Raw genomic sequence first — 19,369 nt, 5'->3', positions numbered from 1 at the left:
CACAGCACATCTCCCAGCAACACCTCACAGCACACATCACCTCGCAACACCTCACAACACTCAACACCTCACAGTACACATCTCACAACACCTCACAACACACACCACCACAGCACACATCTCCTCGCAACACCTCACACCACATCTCTCACACCACAGCACACATCACCACAGCACACATCACCACACCCATAGCACACATCACCACAACACCTCACCACACATCTCCTCACAACACCTCACAGCACACATCACCTCGCAACACCTCACAACACTCCAACACCTCACAGCACACATCACCTCACAGCACATCTCCTAGCAACACCTCACAGCACACACCCCTGCAACACCACAGCACACATCTCCTCACACCTCACAGCACACATCACCTGCAACACCTCAGCACACATCACCCAGCACACATCTCCTCGCAACACCTCACAACACTCAACACCTCACAGCACACATCACCTGCAACACCTCACAGCACACATCACCCACAGCACACATCACCGCAACACCTCACAACACTCAACACCCACAGCACACATCACCACAGCACATCTCCTAGCAACAGCTCACAGCACACATCACCTCCCAACACCTCACAACACCAACACCTCACAGCACACATTCTCACAACACCTCACAACACACACACCACAGCACACACCCTCACACCACACCACATCTCACAACACCACAGCACACATCACTGCAACAACACCCACAGCACACATCACCACAGCACATCTCCTAGCAACACCTCAGCACACATCACCCGCAACACCTCACAGCACACATCTCACAACACCTCACAGCACACATCACCTCGCAACACCTCACAGCACACATCACCCCACAGCACACATCCTCGCAACACCACAACACCAACACCTCACAGCACACATCACCTCGCAACACCTCACACAGCACACATCACCCACAAGCACACCACCTCCTGCAACACCTCACAACACCACACCTCACAGCACACATCACCTCACAGCACATTCCCAGCAACACCTCACAGCACACATCACCTGCAACACCTCACACCACACATCTCTCACAACACCTCACAGCACACATCACTGCAACACCTCACAACACTCAACACCTCACAGCACACATCACCTCACAGCACATCTCCAGCAACACCTCACAGCACACATCACCCTGCAACACCACAGCACACATCACCACAGCACACATCTCCTCGCAACACCACAGCACACACACCACACACACACATCACCACAGCACACATCATCACACACACCTCACAGCACACATCTCCTGCAACACCTCACAGCACACATCTTCACAACACCACAGCACACATCTGCAACACTACACCACACATCACCACACACACCTCACAGCACACATCACCTGCAACACCTCACAGCACACATCACCACAGCACACATCACCACAGCACATCTCCTGCACACCTCACAGCACACATCACTGCAACACTCACACACATTCCTCACACCTCACAGCACACATCACTCACAGCACACATCACCTCACACCTATATACATCACCACACACTACACCACACATCTTCTCACAACACTCACAGCACACATCACCTGCAACACCTCACAACACTCCAACACACCACACACATCACCACACTCATAGCACACACATCACCTCACAGCACACATCACCTCACAGCACACATCACCTCACAACGCACACACCACAAGACACACATACCTTGGGTCTACCTTCCAGCTGTCTAAAATTCCATCTTGGTCTTTCTTTATCATCACAAGAACTTCACATAAGCGGGAGATTGAAATTCTTGACGAACAAAGAAGTGCAGCATTATTTTTGTCAGGTCGGGAGGCTGGGAAAGCTTAGAGTATACAGTATCTCTCTCTCTCTCTCTCTCTCTCTCCTCACACGCAATGTTTTCTCTCTCCCTCTCTCTCTCTCTCACGCACCTCCTCTCACGCACCTCTCCTCTCACACACACACACACACAGTCTTCTCTCTCACACACACATCCAGTCTCTCTCTCTCTTCACACACACACACACACACAGTCTCTCTCTCTCTCTCCTCACACATACACACACAGTCTCTCTCTCTCTCACCCAACACTGCTAAATCTCCGAAAATTGGTAGAGTTCAACCCCAACCTATATATATGACTACTGGAGATGGTTCACTACACATTTAACCAACAGAATAAAACACATACATATATATAATCTTTCTTCATCACTAACTAAAGGGACCCCATGAACGCCTCAGTGTATATATGGAAGAAAAATGTATTAAATCAATGCATGTACAGTACACACAGCTGGTGGTAGGTGGGGTGGTGGTGGTGGTGGTGTGGTGGGTGGGTGGTGGTGGTGTGGTGGTGGTGGTGGTGTGTGGTGGTGGTGGTGGGTGGTGGTGGTGGTGGTGGGTGGTGGTGGTGGTGGTTGGTGTGGTGGTGGTGGTAGGTGGTGGTGGTGGGTGGTGGTGGTGTGGTGTGGTGGTGTGGTGTGGGGGGGGGTGGTGGTGGTGGGGGGTGTGGTGGTGGGTGGTGGTGGGTGGGGTGGTGGTGGTGGTGTGGTGGTGGTGTGGTGGTGTGGTGGTGGTGGTGGTGGGGTGGTGGTGGTGTGGTGGTGGGTGGTGGTGGTGTGGTGGTGGGGAGTGGTGGTGGTGGTGGGTGTGTGGTGGTGTGTGGTGTGGTGTGGTGGTAGTGTGTGTGGTGGTGGTGGTGGTGGTGGTGTGGTGGTGTGGTGGTGGTGGTAGTGGGAGTGGTGGTGGTGGTAGTGGTGGTGGTGGTGGTGAAGGGAGGCGACTCACCCCACACCGTCTGCCCGGCCTGGAGGGTGACACCAACCACTCAACCTAGTAACCTATCAACCATCCCCCCATCCCTCCAACGTGTAGGTGGTTTTTAAGCGTGACACCACACTCAACCATCACAACCAACCACTAACTCTTCACCACAATCAACCGAAGAGACAGCAAGACCACACACACACACACACACAATCAACCACACTCAACCTTTCACAACCTACCGAGAGTAAGAGACCAACCAATCAACCACACAATTAGACAACCACCCAACTATGACCAATCAACCAATCAACCAATCAACGTCAACTCCCCTTACCTATACACATTGGACGATATAGTATGGATAACCCGTCCATCAGACTGTGTATATAAATAGTGAATGTATATGAATCGAAGGCCTTTTGGGTATTTGATTACGTCAAGGTTTAGAGGCGATTAACGAAATTTTCTGTCTCTGTCTGTTTGTTTCTCCCTTTATCTGTCTTTGTCTGCCTGTCTGTCTCTTTATCTGTCTTGCTGTCTATCTTTCTCTCTCTCTTTATCTGTCTCTATCTGTCTGTCAGTCACTCTTTATCCGTCTCTCCCTGATATTAATGTGATCAGTATATTAACTCAGTCATCTCTAAGTTAAGTAACCTTGTTTATATAATCTCAAAGTTAGGCAGGCAAAGGGGCGTGTGTGTGTGTGGTTAACTCTGCCTCATTATGGCTCATTATGGCTGAGTCAACATGGGAGTAAGGAAGAAATAAAGATAGATAAGGAGAGATAAGGAGAGATAAGGTTAATGAAAAAGAGAGTAAATCTAACTTAATTTAACCTAATCTAACCAGACCTAAGATAACTAAACCTAACCTATTTTAACTTAACTTAACCTAACCTAACCTAACCCCCAAAAAAAGAATAGTAAAAAAGAGAGAGGGGGAAAGAGAGAAGAAGAAGATAAAGAAGAGAGAGAGAGAGAGAGAGAGAGAGAGAGAGAGAGAGAGAGAGAGAGAGAGAGAGGAAAATGGTAAAAGAAAGAAAGAAAGAAATTAAAAGAAGGAACGAAAAGAAAAGAAAACAAGAAAAATTGCAGAGAAGTGGGAAAGGAGAAAAAGGAAGAGAGATTGAAAGAAAGATAAAGAAAGAAAGACCCAACGTAGCACACACACAAACTAACATGCAGGTGAAGGTGGGCGGAGAAGGGGGTGGGAAGGGAGAGTGGGGAGGAGGGGAGGGGGAGAGAGGGGAGAGAGAAGGGGGGAGGAGGAGAGGTGGGGAGAGAGAAGGGGGGAGGAGGAGGTGAGGAGAGAAGGGGAGGGGGTATTCTCCCAGACATTCTCGATAGTAAATGTAGCCAGACTTCTCACAATAACATGCCAGCCACTGTGTACATTACCGTCTTATCTGGTAAAACAAAATATATACGTTATCGGAGAGGAGATTCCCAGCGGGTTAAAACACTCAAAGGGGATGAGGAATTTGATTTATTTTCTCTCTTTCTCTTTCTCTGTGTCTGTATTATCTCTCTCTCTCTCTCTCTCTATCCATCTATATGTCGTTCTTTGTCTCTCTCTGTAACTCTCTTTCTTTCATTCTCTGTAACTAGTTCTATCTTTACATCTCTCTCTCTATCTCTTCATTTCTCTATCTGTATTATTCTCTCTCTCTCTCGCTCTCTTTTTGTATCTCTCTCTCTATCTCTCCCTCCCACTATATTTACCACACACACACACACACACACACACACACACACACACACACACACACACACACACGTTAACAAAACACAATATGACGTCATAACAGTAACTTAAACCGCTGTTGTGACCTGATTAAAAACACATCTAACTGGGAGGTCAAAGGTCAAACTGTCTCACCCACACCGTCCATTTTATCCCACAGAAGGGGATTTTTTCCTTATTATTGACAAACTATTAAATATCCACCAAACTATTAAATATCCCATAAACTATTAAATATCCACCAAACTATTAAATATCCCACAAACTATTAAATATCCAATAAACTATTAAATATCCCACAAACTATTAAATATCCCACAAACTATTAAATATCCCACAAACTATTAAATATCCCACAAACTACTAAATATCCCATAGACTATTAAATATCCCACAACATTAAAGGACCATTAGTTGATCTCCTATGACACAACGGACGAAGGATTTTGACAACCCTACCGAGACAACAGGAGTCGCAGTGTTCATTCTGAAATCCATCGTTCACCCTAAGTAGAGATATTTTTTTTTTATGGGCGACTTTACCAACTCAGTAAAATAAACACAATCTTCATTTTTTAATTAGATTTTTGTTTATTTATTTATATTGACATAACTAAGATAGGTTATCACTCTATCAATTACGACTTAGCTGGTCTCTCTAGAGGTCAAGTGACGGCCATCATCCAAGACCTGTGTGTGTGTGTGTGTGTGTGTGTGTGTGTTAGTACAAGAGGAAGCTGGAGTACCTAGGAAAACACTTTGCGAGGCTCGGCACACACACACACACACACACACACACACACACACACACACACACACACACACACACACACACACACACACACACACACACACACACACACTGGCTCCTTAACTACACAAACTCACAACCCCTGACACAACAACCTTAACTAAACAACTAACTACTTCTACAACGCTACAGAAGGTGAGGGTAAGACAGGGGGGTAACTCACTCTGGTTGGTGGGCGTGGCTCTGCTGGTCAGTTGGGCAGTAGACTATCCATGCGCAGTGCCGTCGTCACCTTTGTTGGGCCTGGATAGAGAGATATGCTCGTTAACACCTGTACCATATGTTGGTCTATTTACCTTAACACCTGTACCATAATATATAAATTGTACTGCTATATTTACCGTAACATCTCACCATATGTTGTTATATTTACCATAACACCTGTACCACATATTGCTATATTTTACCATAACACCTGTACCATATATTGCTATATTTACCATAACACCTGTACCACATATTACTATATTTACCATAACACCTGTACCAATATATTGCTATATTTACCTTAACACCTGTACCACATATTGCTATATTTACCTTAACACCTGTACCATTATATTGCTATATTTACCTAACACCTGTACCACATGTTGTATATTTACCTTAACACCTGTACCACATGTTGCTATATTTACCTTAACACCTGTACCACATATTGCTATATTTAATTTTAACACCTGGTACCACATATTACATATTTAACTTTAACACCTGTACCTACATATTGCTATATTTACCTATAACACCAGTACCACATATTGCTATATTTACCTTAACACCTGTACCACATATTGCTATATTTACCATAACACCTGTACCAATATATTGCTATATTTACCATAACACCTGTACCACATATTGCTATTACCATAACACCTGTACCACATATTGCTATATTTACTATAACAACAGTACCACATATTGCTATATTTACCATAACACCTGTACCATATGTTGCTATATTTATCTAATGATATAAAATTACACTAAACCCTAAACCCACTTAAGCCTCTAGAGACGATAGTTTAACCTTTCCAGTACGATGGATTAAGACATTATCGTCCTCAAAGGGTTAAAGGTGTACATCTCTCTCTCTCCATAGGATATAAATATTATCCTACCCAGACTAACACACACACATTATATATCTTCAAATAATGAGACTTATATGAGGCTGATAAGGTAAAGATTATATTCCTACTACTAAAATCCATCTAGTGTTTTTTATAAGCTAGTTGAGTCCTGCAAACACGAGAACATATAACAAGGAATAACACACGGAGAGGAAAATAGATTGGAGCCTTTAAAAAATCCTTCACCTGACTCAGTAATAGACATACAGGTGAGGTCTCTGGGTTATATAGAGCAAGGTGAGACTGATTATATAACTGTGGTGAAGATGGAAGGCTTTAGTTTGGCTTCTTCTGTCTTGATAGCAGCACAAATTTTAACAGCTAGAGATGACAGGTAAGATACCCATGATGTTTTTATTACAGATAAATATGTTATACAGTATATCATATTAGATGACAGAACCAGTAGCTATATAGGGTGTAGACTGTGTGTATTTTTAAACTTACATGACGTTTTATGCACATATGATCGAGTCAATCAGTAAATAGCAGATAAAAGACAAATTTAATGAAGGTTTAGTACAATTACCGCATTTATTTACAGCTTTTAAAATAACACCATATATTATAATACAAATTGGTACAGGTTTTGGCACCAATAAGTTAAACACGACAAGATAACACCATAGACTCTTCATTTTATCGTATGACTTTCACGGAACATTTGCGTAAATGTATCCCTACGCCCCCTGTGGTAACCCGTGTCTCCATATGGCACCGTCGCAGTAGTAGTAGTAGTAGTAGTAGTAGTAGTAGTAGTAGTAGTAGTAGTAGTAGTAGTAGAAGTATCACTATTTATGAATGAATGAGTAAGGACGGACGTGATTGATGGATAGGTTTGCTATACGCCATATAGGCTGGCCGTTAGAAGACACTGGTTACCTCAGGGGGCGCAGGAACACATAACCACAACTGTACCTACATATTTGTTAGTTAAATTCCAAATAGAGAAAGCGGGTTAGGGGGATGGAGAGAAAATATACATATGATGAATACATACATACATATACATATTAAGCCCATATTTATAGTGACTTTTCACCTTCAATTATGGAGTTTTGGGTAAAGAAATTATTTTAGTGTTCAGATATGGAGGAGGGAGAGGATGGTAGTGCCTAAAGAATGTAATAATGCCTCGATCATAATAAACATCGTAGCAGTCACACACACACACACACACACACACACACACACACACACACACACACACACACACACACACACAAGGATTCCTCTCATGGTCTGGGTAAGTGAGCTGTAACTCTCCTTATTGGTGAACGTGTAGGAACAGATGTGGTATGAGGAGAGAAGGTACAGGTATTACAGAATCTGTGTGTGTGTGTGTGTGTGTGTGTGTGTGTGTGTGTGTGTGTGTGTGTGTGTGTGTGTGTGTGTTGGGTCTTAATGGTGTCTGGGGAGGGGGGTACTAGGGAGCCGAGTTATAGACGGCCAGGATGGTGTGTAGGAAGGTAGGGAGGTAGGGAGAGAAGGAGTGAGAGAAAGAGGGAGGGAAGGAAGGAGGGTGGGAATGAGAGAGGGAGGGAAGGAAAATAGGGAGGTAGGGAAGGAGTGAGACAGGGAGGGAGGGAGGGAAGGAAGGAGGATGGGATGCTGATAGTAGTGAATAAAGAGGGAGAGATGGGGAGGAGGGAAGGAGGGAGGAAAAGATGGAAGGAGGAATACATACAAGAGGAAAAGTGGGGATACAATAAGGAAGAGAAGAAGGAACAGAAAAGAGGAGAGAGAGAGAGAGAGAGAGAGAGAGAGAGAGAGAGAGAGAGAGAGAGAGAGAGAGAGAGAGAGAGAGAGAGAGGTAGTGGCGGGAGGGAACAAGAGATACATAAGGAAAGCTGCTACTAAGACAAACCAGGATGTGGTTCATGACAACAACAACAAGACACACTATACTGTATAAAGTCACCCCTGAGGCCCTGGGAAACAGAAGGGCATTGAATACCACCCAATGACCCATGCACTCACCACCCACGAGACCCATGACCCAACACCATCCACGACCCACACCACGACCCCCACCCACTCTACCTAGAATCCTGGCCAGTCACACACACACACACACACACACACACACACACACACACTCTGGCACACCCTGTCAACACGTAGCAGTGAGTACAACAGATAATGGACCACCTGTCAGGACACACTCACACTAAATGAGTTATTAATCCGTCCCAACTACCGCCATCACCTGTTGTCTTGGTCTATATGAGATCTATATTGTTTATATTATCCACCTTATCATGTTTTCAATGTACTTAAATATATACATACATACATACATACATACGCCAAGAATTCCTCCACTCACACACACACACAGGAGTGGGAAGAGAGGGGGGGGGGAGGAGCGGTTGGCCTGGAGGAGCAGAGGCTAAGTGTGCATCATACAGGAGACTCTGGAGGCTGAGAGATAAGACCTGGCCTGCAGCAGCGGTGGTGGGTGGTGGTGGTGGTGGTGGTGGTGGTGGTGGTGGTGGTGGTGGTGGTGGTGGTGGTGGTGGTGGTGGTGGAGGGTGGTGGGGGGTGTGTTGTTGTTGTTGGTAGTGGTGGTGGTGTGGTGGTGGTGGGTGGTGGTGGTGGTGGTGGTGGTGGAGGTAGGGGGGTGTTGTTGTTGTTGGTGGTGGTAGGTAGTGGCGTGGTGGTAGTGGTGATAATTTATTAGTGGTGCAATGATAATGATGGCGAAGGCGAGATTTTAAGGCGTTGACGGAGGCCTTGTTGCTGGTGTTAGTGTCAAGGTCATCCTCCTACCTACCTACCCCCCTCCCCACCCCTCCCTCCCTCCCTCAGTAGTTCTGGATCCATATCTCGTAACTAAAGAACCTTCGCAGCTCCTGACGGTGTTCTCTATATCCCTACAGCCAGGGGCCCACTCACCACCACCCGAGTGATTTTCCTAACTGCCATAAAAGTCTCTTACAATAAAACTTTCCTCTCGAGACCTTGATGGATTAAAACCTTCCTCTTGAGACCTTGATGGATTAAAACCTTCCTCTTGAGACCTTGATGGATTAAAACCTTCCTCTCGAGACCTTGATGGATTAAAACCTTCCTCTTGAGACCTTGATGGATTAAAACCTTCCTCTCGAGACCTGGATGGATTAAAACACTTCCTCTCGAGACCTTGATGGATTAAAACCTCCCTCTCGAGACCTGGATGGATTAAAACCTTCCTCTCGAGACCTTGATGGATTAAAACCTTCCTCTCGAGACCTTGATGGATTAAAACCTCCCCCTCGAGACCTAGATGTGCCTAAAACCTTCCCCTCGAGACAATAAAAACCTAAAACCACTCTCTCAAGACCACAAAAAACACCAAACCAGCCCTCATAACATTACCTAAACACTATCCCTATAACATTTCCCTCTCCTAACCTAACCTAACCTAACCTAACCCAACCTAACCCAACCTAACCTAACCTAACCTAACCTAACCTAACCTTGGTTTAAATGATCTTAACCCAGCAGTCCACAGAAAGATCTACCCTCTGTTACTGTATACACGATGATATATATATACTCTACAATAATTAAAGTAAATAAATAAACAAATAGGTAAACAAAAATATTAAATAAATAATCAAGATAAGTAAAAAAATAATGCAAAAATAAACAAGTAAACAAATACATAAATAAATAATAAACAAATGAATCAATAAATACAATAAATAAATAAATAAATAAATAAATAAATAAATAAAGATTCAAGGGGAAAGTTTGGTAGAAGAAATATGTAACAACAGTTTGGTTTAATAACGGCATAGAGGGGACTGCATGTGTGTGTGTGTGTGTGTATGTGTGTATGTGTGTGTGTGTGTGTGTGTGTGTGTGTGTGTGTGTCCATCACTATATACACACAAACATCGGTACGGTATGTTTCTGCTGTTCAACACCACAGCTCACATGATCTACGTGTGTAAACATTAATCTGTATGTTCACTGTATGTTCCTTCACCTTTCTCTAATGAAGGGGGATTGATGGTATCTCGCTATGTGATTACCCTAACCTGAAACCTACCTTAACTAAACGTAACGTAACGTAACCTAACCTAACCTAACCCACCACCACCGCCCCACACATAACCCCTGACAACCCTCGCTACCCACCCCACACATAACCCCTGACAACCCCGCTACCCACCTCTGCGTCACCCCATCATCGAGAACGTGAAACCAAACCTCACATCTCGGTCACGTTTCTGTTCTCGGAAGACTCGTCAGCCCTGAGCTATACGAGTAGGCACGTCCCTCAGGCCTCTTCATTAACATAGTAAAAAAAAAATAATAATAATAATAATAATAAATAAATAAATGTAATTACACACACACAATACACACAATAATAATACACAAATAACTTAAATTGTTGAGAATAAATTTTAGTGATACAGCTGTATGTGCAAGAACAAACATTGATGAATAAGAATAAGAATAAATATCTCAGCGTTACGTACAATAAGAGACAAGCGTACACACCAATTTAGCCTCACCAACTAACATTATCCTCATTAGCGACAGTAAGTAAACACGGTATAAATAACATGAATGGTGGCGACATCTGGCGGCGTTATCCTCAAGAAACACAACTGGTCATGATTCCTTATAAATAATCTTCTTCTGCTCCTCCTCCTCCTCATTCTTCTTCTTCTTCTCACGCTTCTTCTCCTCATTCTTTTTCTTCTTCTCATTCTTCTTCTCATTCTTCTTCTCCTCCTCATTCTTTTTCTTCTTCTCATTCTTCTTCTTCTCATTTTTCTTCTCCTCCTCATTCTTTTTCTTCTTCTCATTCTTCTTCTTTTCCTCATTCTTTTTCTTCTTTTCCTACTCAGCATTCTTCTTTTTCTTCTCCACATTCTTATTTTCTTCTCCTCATCATTTCTTCTCCTCATTTCTTCTTCTTTTCTTCTCCTCATTTCTTCTTCTTCTTCTTGCGTCTCTCTCCTTTCAGAAACTTGACTACCGACCGCCTTTACTCTCGCTAAATATAAAGTTAGTCACAGCTGGGTGAGAGAGAGAGAGAGAGAGAGAGAGAGAGAGAGAGAGAGAGAGAGAGAGAGAGAGAGAGAGAGAGACCACACACAAAAAGTAGACCATAAACTTTCCCTCCAGCTTAATGAACCCCGCCAAGCTTAATAATAGTGCAGGCAAGCTTCGTTTACCATCGTGTGTGTGTGTGTGCACTTACAATAATTAACAATAACTTAACACAAATATACAAACGAAGCAGAATAATTGCCAACGCCGTAAAAGAATAGTTACGTTATGCTAATTACTAAGCACTAGATACGTTACGTTATGTTGGGTTGGGTTGGGTTGTGTTATGCTGTTACTTTACATTACGTTGAGTCGGGTCGGGTCGGGTCGGGTAGGGTAGGGTAGGGTAGGGTCGGGCAGGTCGGTCGGGTTGGTTTGGGTCGGGTCGGGTTATGCCGGGTTGGGTCGGGTCGGGTCAGCAGGCCGGTCGGGTTGGTTTGGGTCGGGTCGGGCTATGCCGGGTTGGGTCGGGTCGGGTAGGGTCGGGTAGGGTCGGCCGGTCGGTTGGTTTGGGTTAGGTCGGGTCGGGTCGGGCTATGCCGGGTTGGGTCGGGTAGGGTCGGGTTGGGTCGGGTAGGGTCGGGTCGGGTCGGGTCGGGTCGGGTGGTTTAAGGTCGGGTCGGGTCGGGCTATGCTGGATCGGGTCGGGCTGGAGTAAGTATTCTAAACTATTTACCAAACATAATTCAGCTAAAAGAATAATACTAATAACTTCTTTAATTAATTCTGTATGATAATTAAATGAGAAACAATGCAAATAAAAGCTATACATTGCGTTTGTGAGGACAGTAATAACATTGTCATGCACATTTTTAATAATATATAAAATGTGGTTCACCTGAAGACCCTTGATTAATATAACTGAAGATTAACTTTACCCTAACGCTAGTCTAATCTACTGAAACCTTACTTAACCTAACCTAACGCTAACCTAACCTAACCTAACCTAACCTAACGCTAACCTAACCTAACGCTAACCTAACCTAACCTAACCCACACACTGAACGTAGACAAACTATCTTAACACACCTAACTACGAACCATTAAGGACAATTGACAATACTGGAGAGGGGGGGGAGGGAGGGGAGGGAGGACTGGAGGCTAGAGGGAAGGGTGGAGAGGTGGAGGGAGAGGAGGGTAGGTAGGTGGAGAGGGGAAGAGGAAAGGAGAGGGGAGAGGATGAGGGGGAGAGGATGAAGGGGGAGAGGAGAGAGGGGTGAGGGGGGAGAGGGCAGAGGGGAGGCTTGTGCAGCAAGATACTGTCCCACTAATTACTACACCTGGCTCTGAATGGTATCAGGTGGACCAGCTTCCCGGACACCTACTATTACTCTCCTCATTAGTTTACACAAGGCAAATAAACCCTAATGGAGAGAGCTGCTACTAACGTGATGATGATAATGATGATGATGATGATGATGATGATGATGATGATGATGATGATGATGATGATGATGATGAGGGTGATGGTGAATAATAATAATAATAATAATAATAATAATAATAATAAAGGAAACCATGAAGAAAGAGGAAGAAGAAAACAGAGATAAAGCAGATAAAGAAAAAAGAATAAAGTAAAGAGCAATAACGACAATAACAACAATAACAAGAAGAGCAAGAAAATAAGAACAATAACATTAACAACCAGAATAAAATAATAATAAACAGAACAAGAAAACAAAACAACAACAAAATAAGAACACGGAAGACAAAAAAAAAAAAAAAACTTCCCGACATCACCGTCCTGGGGAAAAAAAAATCTGAACTCCTCATAATAAGCTGCTGTATCGTGTGTTCTCTTCGGGTAGCGTTGTGTGCCCTACAGCTGTGTAAACGAGGTGGTCTGTTGTTATATTTACACTAATGAATTAAAGGTACACAGCTTGAGGTAATATGAGAGAGCCCGTCCACTCTGCTGCGCGTGTATGTGTGTAACCTTATGTGCTCTTCTGTATACATATGTGTGTGTGTGTGTGTGTGTGTGTGTCTATATACGCATCCCAGTGTGTGTATATACATTCACACCCTCCCTACCCTCCCCCAGTAAGCACCGAGGACTCTAAGCTGGTCGAACACACTGCAAAATTAATTCCTACATCAATCTTGCAGCAGCACACTACACGGGGAGGCGAGATTCCATTACCCCGACCGAAGATGGGCATTGAGGAGTGAACATTACCCCGGACCGAAGATGGCATTGAGGGAGTGAACATTACCCCGACCGAAGATGGGCATTGAGGGAGTGACATTACCCGGACCGAAGATGGGCATTGAGGAGTGAACATTACCCCGGACCGAAGATGGGCGTTGAGGGAGGAACATTACCCGGACCGAAGATGGGCGTTGAGGGAGGAATTAGGATGATTCATTAAGGTATTTTTCACCTGGCGTGTCAAGGGTCGTGTTGGTCTGGGGAGATGAGGTGTGGGGTGGAGATAGGAGGGAGGGAGGGTGAGAGGGAGGGTGAGAGGGAGATGAGGTAGTGTGCTGGGTGGAGGAGGAGAGGGGAGTGAGTGTGCGTTGGGTGGATTGTGGGAAGAAGGGAAGGAGTGGGGATGGCGTAGACTGAGTGAAGAGAGAGAGAGAGAGAGAGAGAGAGGGAGAGAGAGAGAGAGAAAAGAGAGAGAGAGAGAGAGAGAGAGAGAGAGAGAGAGGAGAGAGACCCCATATGGCTGAAACGAATGGATGAGTCTTATTCCTTAGCCTGTCTCTTATAAATTAATTCCTGTCTAAAGTTACAGAAAAAAGGGGGTTAATTAATTAGTTTCTGCAGTAGAAGAGTTAAGGGCAGCTGTTGGGAGCCTATTCATTAACCTGTCTCGTATATTTCAGGATATTTTACTAAACGAGGAGTCAGGTCTTGAAGAGGCTATGGGGTGTCTTACGGTAATGGGTATAAAGGCGTCATGGAGTGATTAGGCACACCAGCTTATATCACCTTAAGATTAACCACCCTAACCTAATCTAACCTAACATAATGCTAACCTAATATAGTATAACATAACCTAACCTAACCTTAACCTAACATACTGCTAACCTAATATAGCATAACCTAACCTAACCTTAACCTAACATACTGCTAACCTAATATAGCATAACATAACCTAACCTAACCTTAACCTAACATAATGCTAACCTAATATAGTATAACATAACCTAACCTAACCTTAACCTAACATACTGCTAACCTAATATAGCATAACCTAATCAAACATAACCTAACCTAAACTTTCCTAACCTAAATTAACCTAACTAAACTAACCTAACCTAACCTAACATAACAACAGATTCTAACCTAACTTAAACCCTAATCTAACCTAACCCCACCTAGGTAGCGTTAGGGGTCTTTAATCAGCAGGTGAACTTAATCTGGGGGTGACTAATCCAGTAGTCGTACCTTAAGCGATCCACTGAGGTCTACCTTTTCATTCTTCTTCAATTTAGTGTGAAACTTAACCACCAAACTTGTGTGAGAATCTGAGCCGTGTCCCTTGGTGAGTCGCCCCCCTCCCTACCCACCCGTGTAATTAACTCGGAGGGTGTTACATCATCACGGCCTTTCAGTCATCTCTGTTATTCCTACGCCTGTGTTACTAGTACGCCTGGGTTACTCCTACGCCTGTGTTACTCCTACGCCTGTTACTCCTACGCCTGTTACCCTACGCCTGTTACCCTACGCCTGTGTCACCCCTACGCCTGTTACTCCACGCCTGTTACCCTACGCCTGTTACCCTACGCCTGTTACTCCTACGCCTGCTACTCCCACGCCTGTTACTCCTACGCCTGTGTCACCCCTACGCCTGTTACCCTACGCCTGTTACTCCCCACGCCTGTTACTCTACGCCTGTGTCACCCCTACGCCTGTTACCCCACGCCTGCATTCTACGCCTGTTACCCTACGCCTGCTACTCCACGCCTATTACTCCACGCCTGTGTCACCCCTACGCCTGTTACCCTACGCCTGTTACCCCACGCCTGTTACCCACGCCTGTGTTACTCCTACGCCTGTCACCCTACGCCTGTGTTACTCCTACGCCTGTCACTCCCTACGCCTGTGTCACCCCACGCCTGTTACACCTACGCCTGTGTCACTCCTACGCCTGTCACTCCTACGCCTGTGTTACCCCACGCTTGTCACTCCCTACGCCTGTGTCACTCCTACGCCTGTTACACCTACGCCTGTGTCACTCCCTACGCCTGTCACACCTACGCCTGTTACTCCCACGCCTGTGTCACTCCTACTCCTGTGTCACCCTACTCCTGTGTCACCCACGCCTGTTACACCTACGCCTGTGTCACCCTACGCCTGTCACTCCTACCCTGTGTCACTCCTACGCCTGTTACACCTACGCCTGTGCTCCCTACGCCTGTCACCTCCTACTCCTGTGTCACTCCCTACGCCCGTTACACCTACGCCTGTGTCACCCTCCTACGCCTGTCACTCCTACTCCTGTGTCACTCCCACGCCTGTCACTCCCACTCCTGTGTCACTCCTACGCCTGTTACACCTACGCCTGTGTCATCTCCTACGCCTGTCACTCCTACTCCTGTGTCACTCCTACGCCTGTCACTCCTACTCCTGTGTCAATCTCTCCAGTATTTTCTTTCTTTTATCTCGATTTTTTTACCTTTATAAAAAACTGTTCACTAATAACAAGTATGTATCTTTGTGTAACACGTATGTATATCTTTATGTAACATTCATCTGTATTGTCTAAATATCTACCAATTAATTAGATCTTCATAACAATTAACACCCACGTTAATGACCTTATAATTAGTCCAATGATTACTATTCACAGTTAATTACTAATCCAACTCAGGTATCCCAGCAGTCACCCACCACCTGAGGTCACCATTACACCACCTGAGGTCACCATTACACCACCTGAGGTCACCATTATACCACCTGGAGGCCCATTACACCACTTGAGGTCACCATTACACCACCTGAGGTCATCATTACACCACCTGGAGGTCACCATTACACCACCTGAGGTCAACATTACACCACCTGAGGTCACCATTATACCACCTGAGGTCACCATTACACCACCTGAGGTCACCATTATACCACCTGAGGTCACCATTACACCACCTGAGGTCACCATTACACCACCTGAGGTCAACATTACACCCTGAAGGAGTAAACAGCTCTCAGTAACACCCCAACCTAAGTGAGTCTCTTCTACAACGCCGTCAGTCGAGCCCAGGAAGTAAACAACATTTTCTAATGCTCAGTGTTGGTACATCAGCCTCTCGAAAAAGAGGCCTTGTAGGTCCTAGGCCACTTTACTATACAGGATGCCACTTTACTATTCAGGGATGCCACTTACTATACAGGGATGCCACTTACTATACGGAATGCCACTTACTATACAGGGATGCCACTTACTATACAGGATGCCACTTTACTATACAGGAATGCTACTATACAGGGATGCCACTTTACTATACAGGGATACTTACTATACAGGGATGCCACTTACTATACAGGATGCCACTTACTATACAGGATGCCACTTTACTATACAGGATGCCACTTACTATACAGGATGCCACTACTATACAGGATGCCACTTTACTATACAGGATGCCACTTTACTATACAGGATGCCACTTTACTATACAGGGATGCCACTTTACTATACAGGATGCCACTTACTATACAGGATGCCACTTACTATACAAGGCTGCCACTTTACTATACAGGATGCCACTTTACTATACAGGGATACTTACTATACAGGATGCCACTTTACTATACAGGGATGCCACTTTACTATACAGGATGCCACTTTACTATACAAGGATGCCACTTTACTATACAGGATGCCACTTACTATACAGGATGCCACTTTACTACACAGGATGCCACTTTACTTACAGGGATGCCACTTTACTATACAAGGATGCCACTTTACTATACGGGGATGCCACTTTACTATACAAGGATGCCACTTTACTATACAGGGATGCCACTTTACTATACAGGGATGCCACTTTACTATACAGGGATGCCACTTACTATACAGGATGCCACTTACTATACAAGATGCCACTTTACTACACAGGGATGCCACTTTTAATATTTTATTTGATTAGGGGGAGGGAAGGGGGAGGAGAGGGATGAGGAGAGGGGAGGAGAGGGGGGAAGAGGGAAGGTAGGAGGGAAGTGTGTGTAGTGAAGCGTACAGATGAAGTGTCGAAACGCATTAGTCTTTCTGCCTTATACTACAACATTTATATATATATACTGAGAAGAACTCCCCCACCCGCTTCACTGGGTGGTCAACTAGGGGAGGAGGAGAGAGAGAAGAAGAGGGGGTAGGAGGAGGAGGGGGGGGGAGGAGAGGGGGGATGGGGAAGAGAGAGGAAGTGGGTGGGAGAACACATTCAGCATCTAATCAGTTTTTCCAAGGTGTTATATGACCAGAAAATAACTCAAGTCACCCATAAAATCATGAAATAATTAAGCATTCATCAACAATTCATATATTTTTTACTCCCATTAGTCACCACACACACACACAACACACACACACACACACACACACACACACACACACACACACACACACACACACACACACACACACACACACACACACACACACTGGTCTTGGTGTTTAAAGCGAGAGATTAAGGTCCCAATTAATATATTTATCTTGTGTCTGGTGGTCTCTGTTGTCCCACAAATATGTCTGTTTATAGGAGAGAGAGAGAGAGGGGGTGGGAAACTGAAGTGTTGGATAGATTAAGGATACAGTATAATAAATTTGTTATGCCTGTAAAAGACGCCACAAAACAAAACAAACAAATCCACACACACACACATACATACACACACACACACATCACAACACACACACACACACACACACAAGACCAACGTTGTAAATAATGGTAACTGTCGGAGATGTACACAGGCAGAGTAGATAAAGAGTGACAGTACAATGAGTAACGTTGTTAACATCAGGCGAACATTACCCCTGTGTAGCGCCTCCGTCAATCCTCACCCCGCCAGCCGACCACGATACCACAAGGACGACCCATGATACCACACCAGACGACCCAAGATCCACACCAGACGACCCACGATACCACACCAGACCCCATATACCGCCCAGAGCTCAACACCCCCAGACGCCCCGAAACACCCCAGACGCCTCATAACACCCCAGACGACCCACAACACCCCTCAGGAGAACCCAAACACCCCAGACGCCTAGTCACCCCCAGACGCCCCACAACATCCCCAGAGGACCCACAACATCCCCAGCAGAGGACCCATAAACACCCCCAGACGCCTGGTACCCCCAGACGCCCCACACATCCCAGAGGACCCTCAGACGCCCTACATACCCCGAGACGCTCCAACACCCCCAGAGGACCCACAACACTCCCAGAGGCCCTACAACACCCCCAGAGGCCCCACAACACCCCAAACGACCCAACAACACCCTCTTAGACGCCCCACAACATCCCTCAGAGACCCACACACCCAGAACCCACAACACCCCAGATGATCCACAACACCCCAGAGAACCCACACCACACACAGAGGCCTCTAACACCTCCTAGAGGCCCCACAACACCTCCCCCAGAGGCCCACAACACCCCCAAACGACCCACAACACCCCCAGACGCCCCAACATCCCCAGAGGACCCACAACACCAGAGAACCACAACACCCCCGATGATCCACACACCCCCAGAGACAACACCCCCAGTTAATCCCACAAAGAAACCCCTTCGACATCCCCAAACACCTCCCCGACACCGCCTCAGGTTACACCCCTCACCAACACTTATTTGGGA

General features: G+C 45.3%; 2 protein-coding genes across 2 annotated transcripts; both read left to right on the top strand.

Annotated features, from left to right (window-relative positions):
• Positions 1 to 13,066: 13,066 nt before the first annotated feature.
• Positions 13,067 to 18,606, top strand: LOC121865274 (keratin-associated protein 10-10-like). Its single transcript, XM_042364629.1, has 3 exons — positions 13,067 to 13,122; positions 15,146 to 16,144; positions 18,528 to 18,606. Exons 1-3 carry the CDS (start codon positions 13,067 to 13,069, stop codon positions 18,604 to 18,606), a joined length of 1,134 nt encoding a protein of 377 aa, XP_042220563.1.
• Positions 18,603 to 19,019, top strand: LOC121865273 (sporozoite surface protein 2-like). The gene has a single exon (XM_042364628.1). It carries the CDS (start codon positions 18,603 to 18,605, stop codon positions 19,017 to 19,019), a length of 417 nt encoding a protein of 138 aa, XP_042220562.1.
• The last annotated feature ends 350 nt before the right edge of the window (positions 19,020 to 19,369 follow it).

The sequence above is a fragment of the Homarus americanus genome, unplaced genomic scaffold (assembly GCF_018991925.1).
Source record: "Homarus americanus isolate GMGI-L3 unplaced genomic scaffold, GMGI_Hamer_2.0 scaffold49158, whole genome shotgun sequence".
In the NCBI taxonomy this organism is placed as follows: domain Eukaryota; kingdom Metazoa; phylum Arthropoda; class Malacostraca; order Decapoda; family Nephropidae; genus Homarus; species Homarus americanus.
The sequence above is the reverse complement of the archived record's forward strand: the minus strand, read 5'-3'. Positions and strand labels throughout refer to the sequence as shown.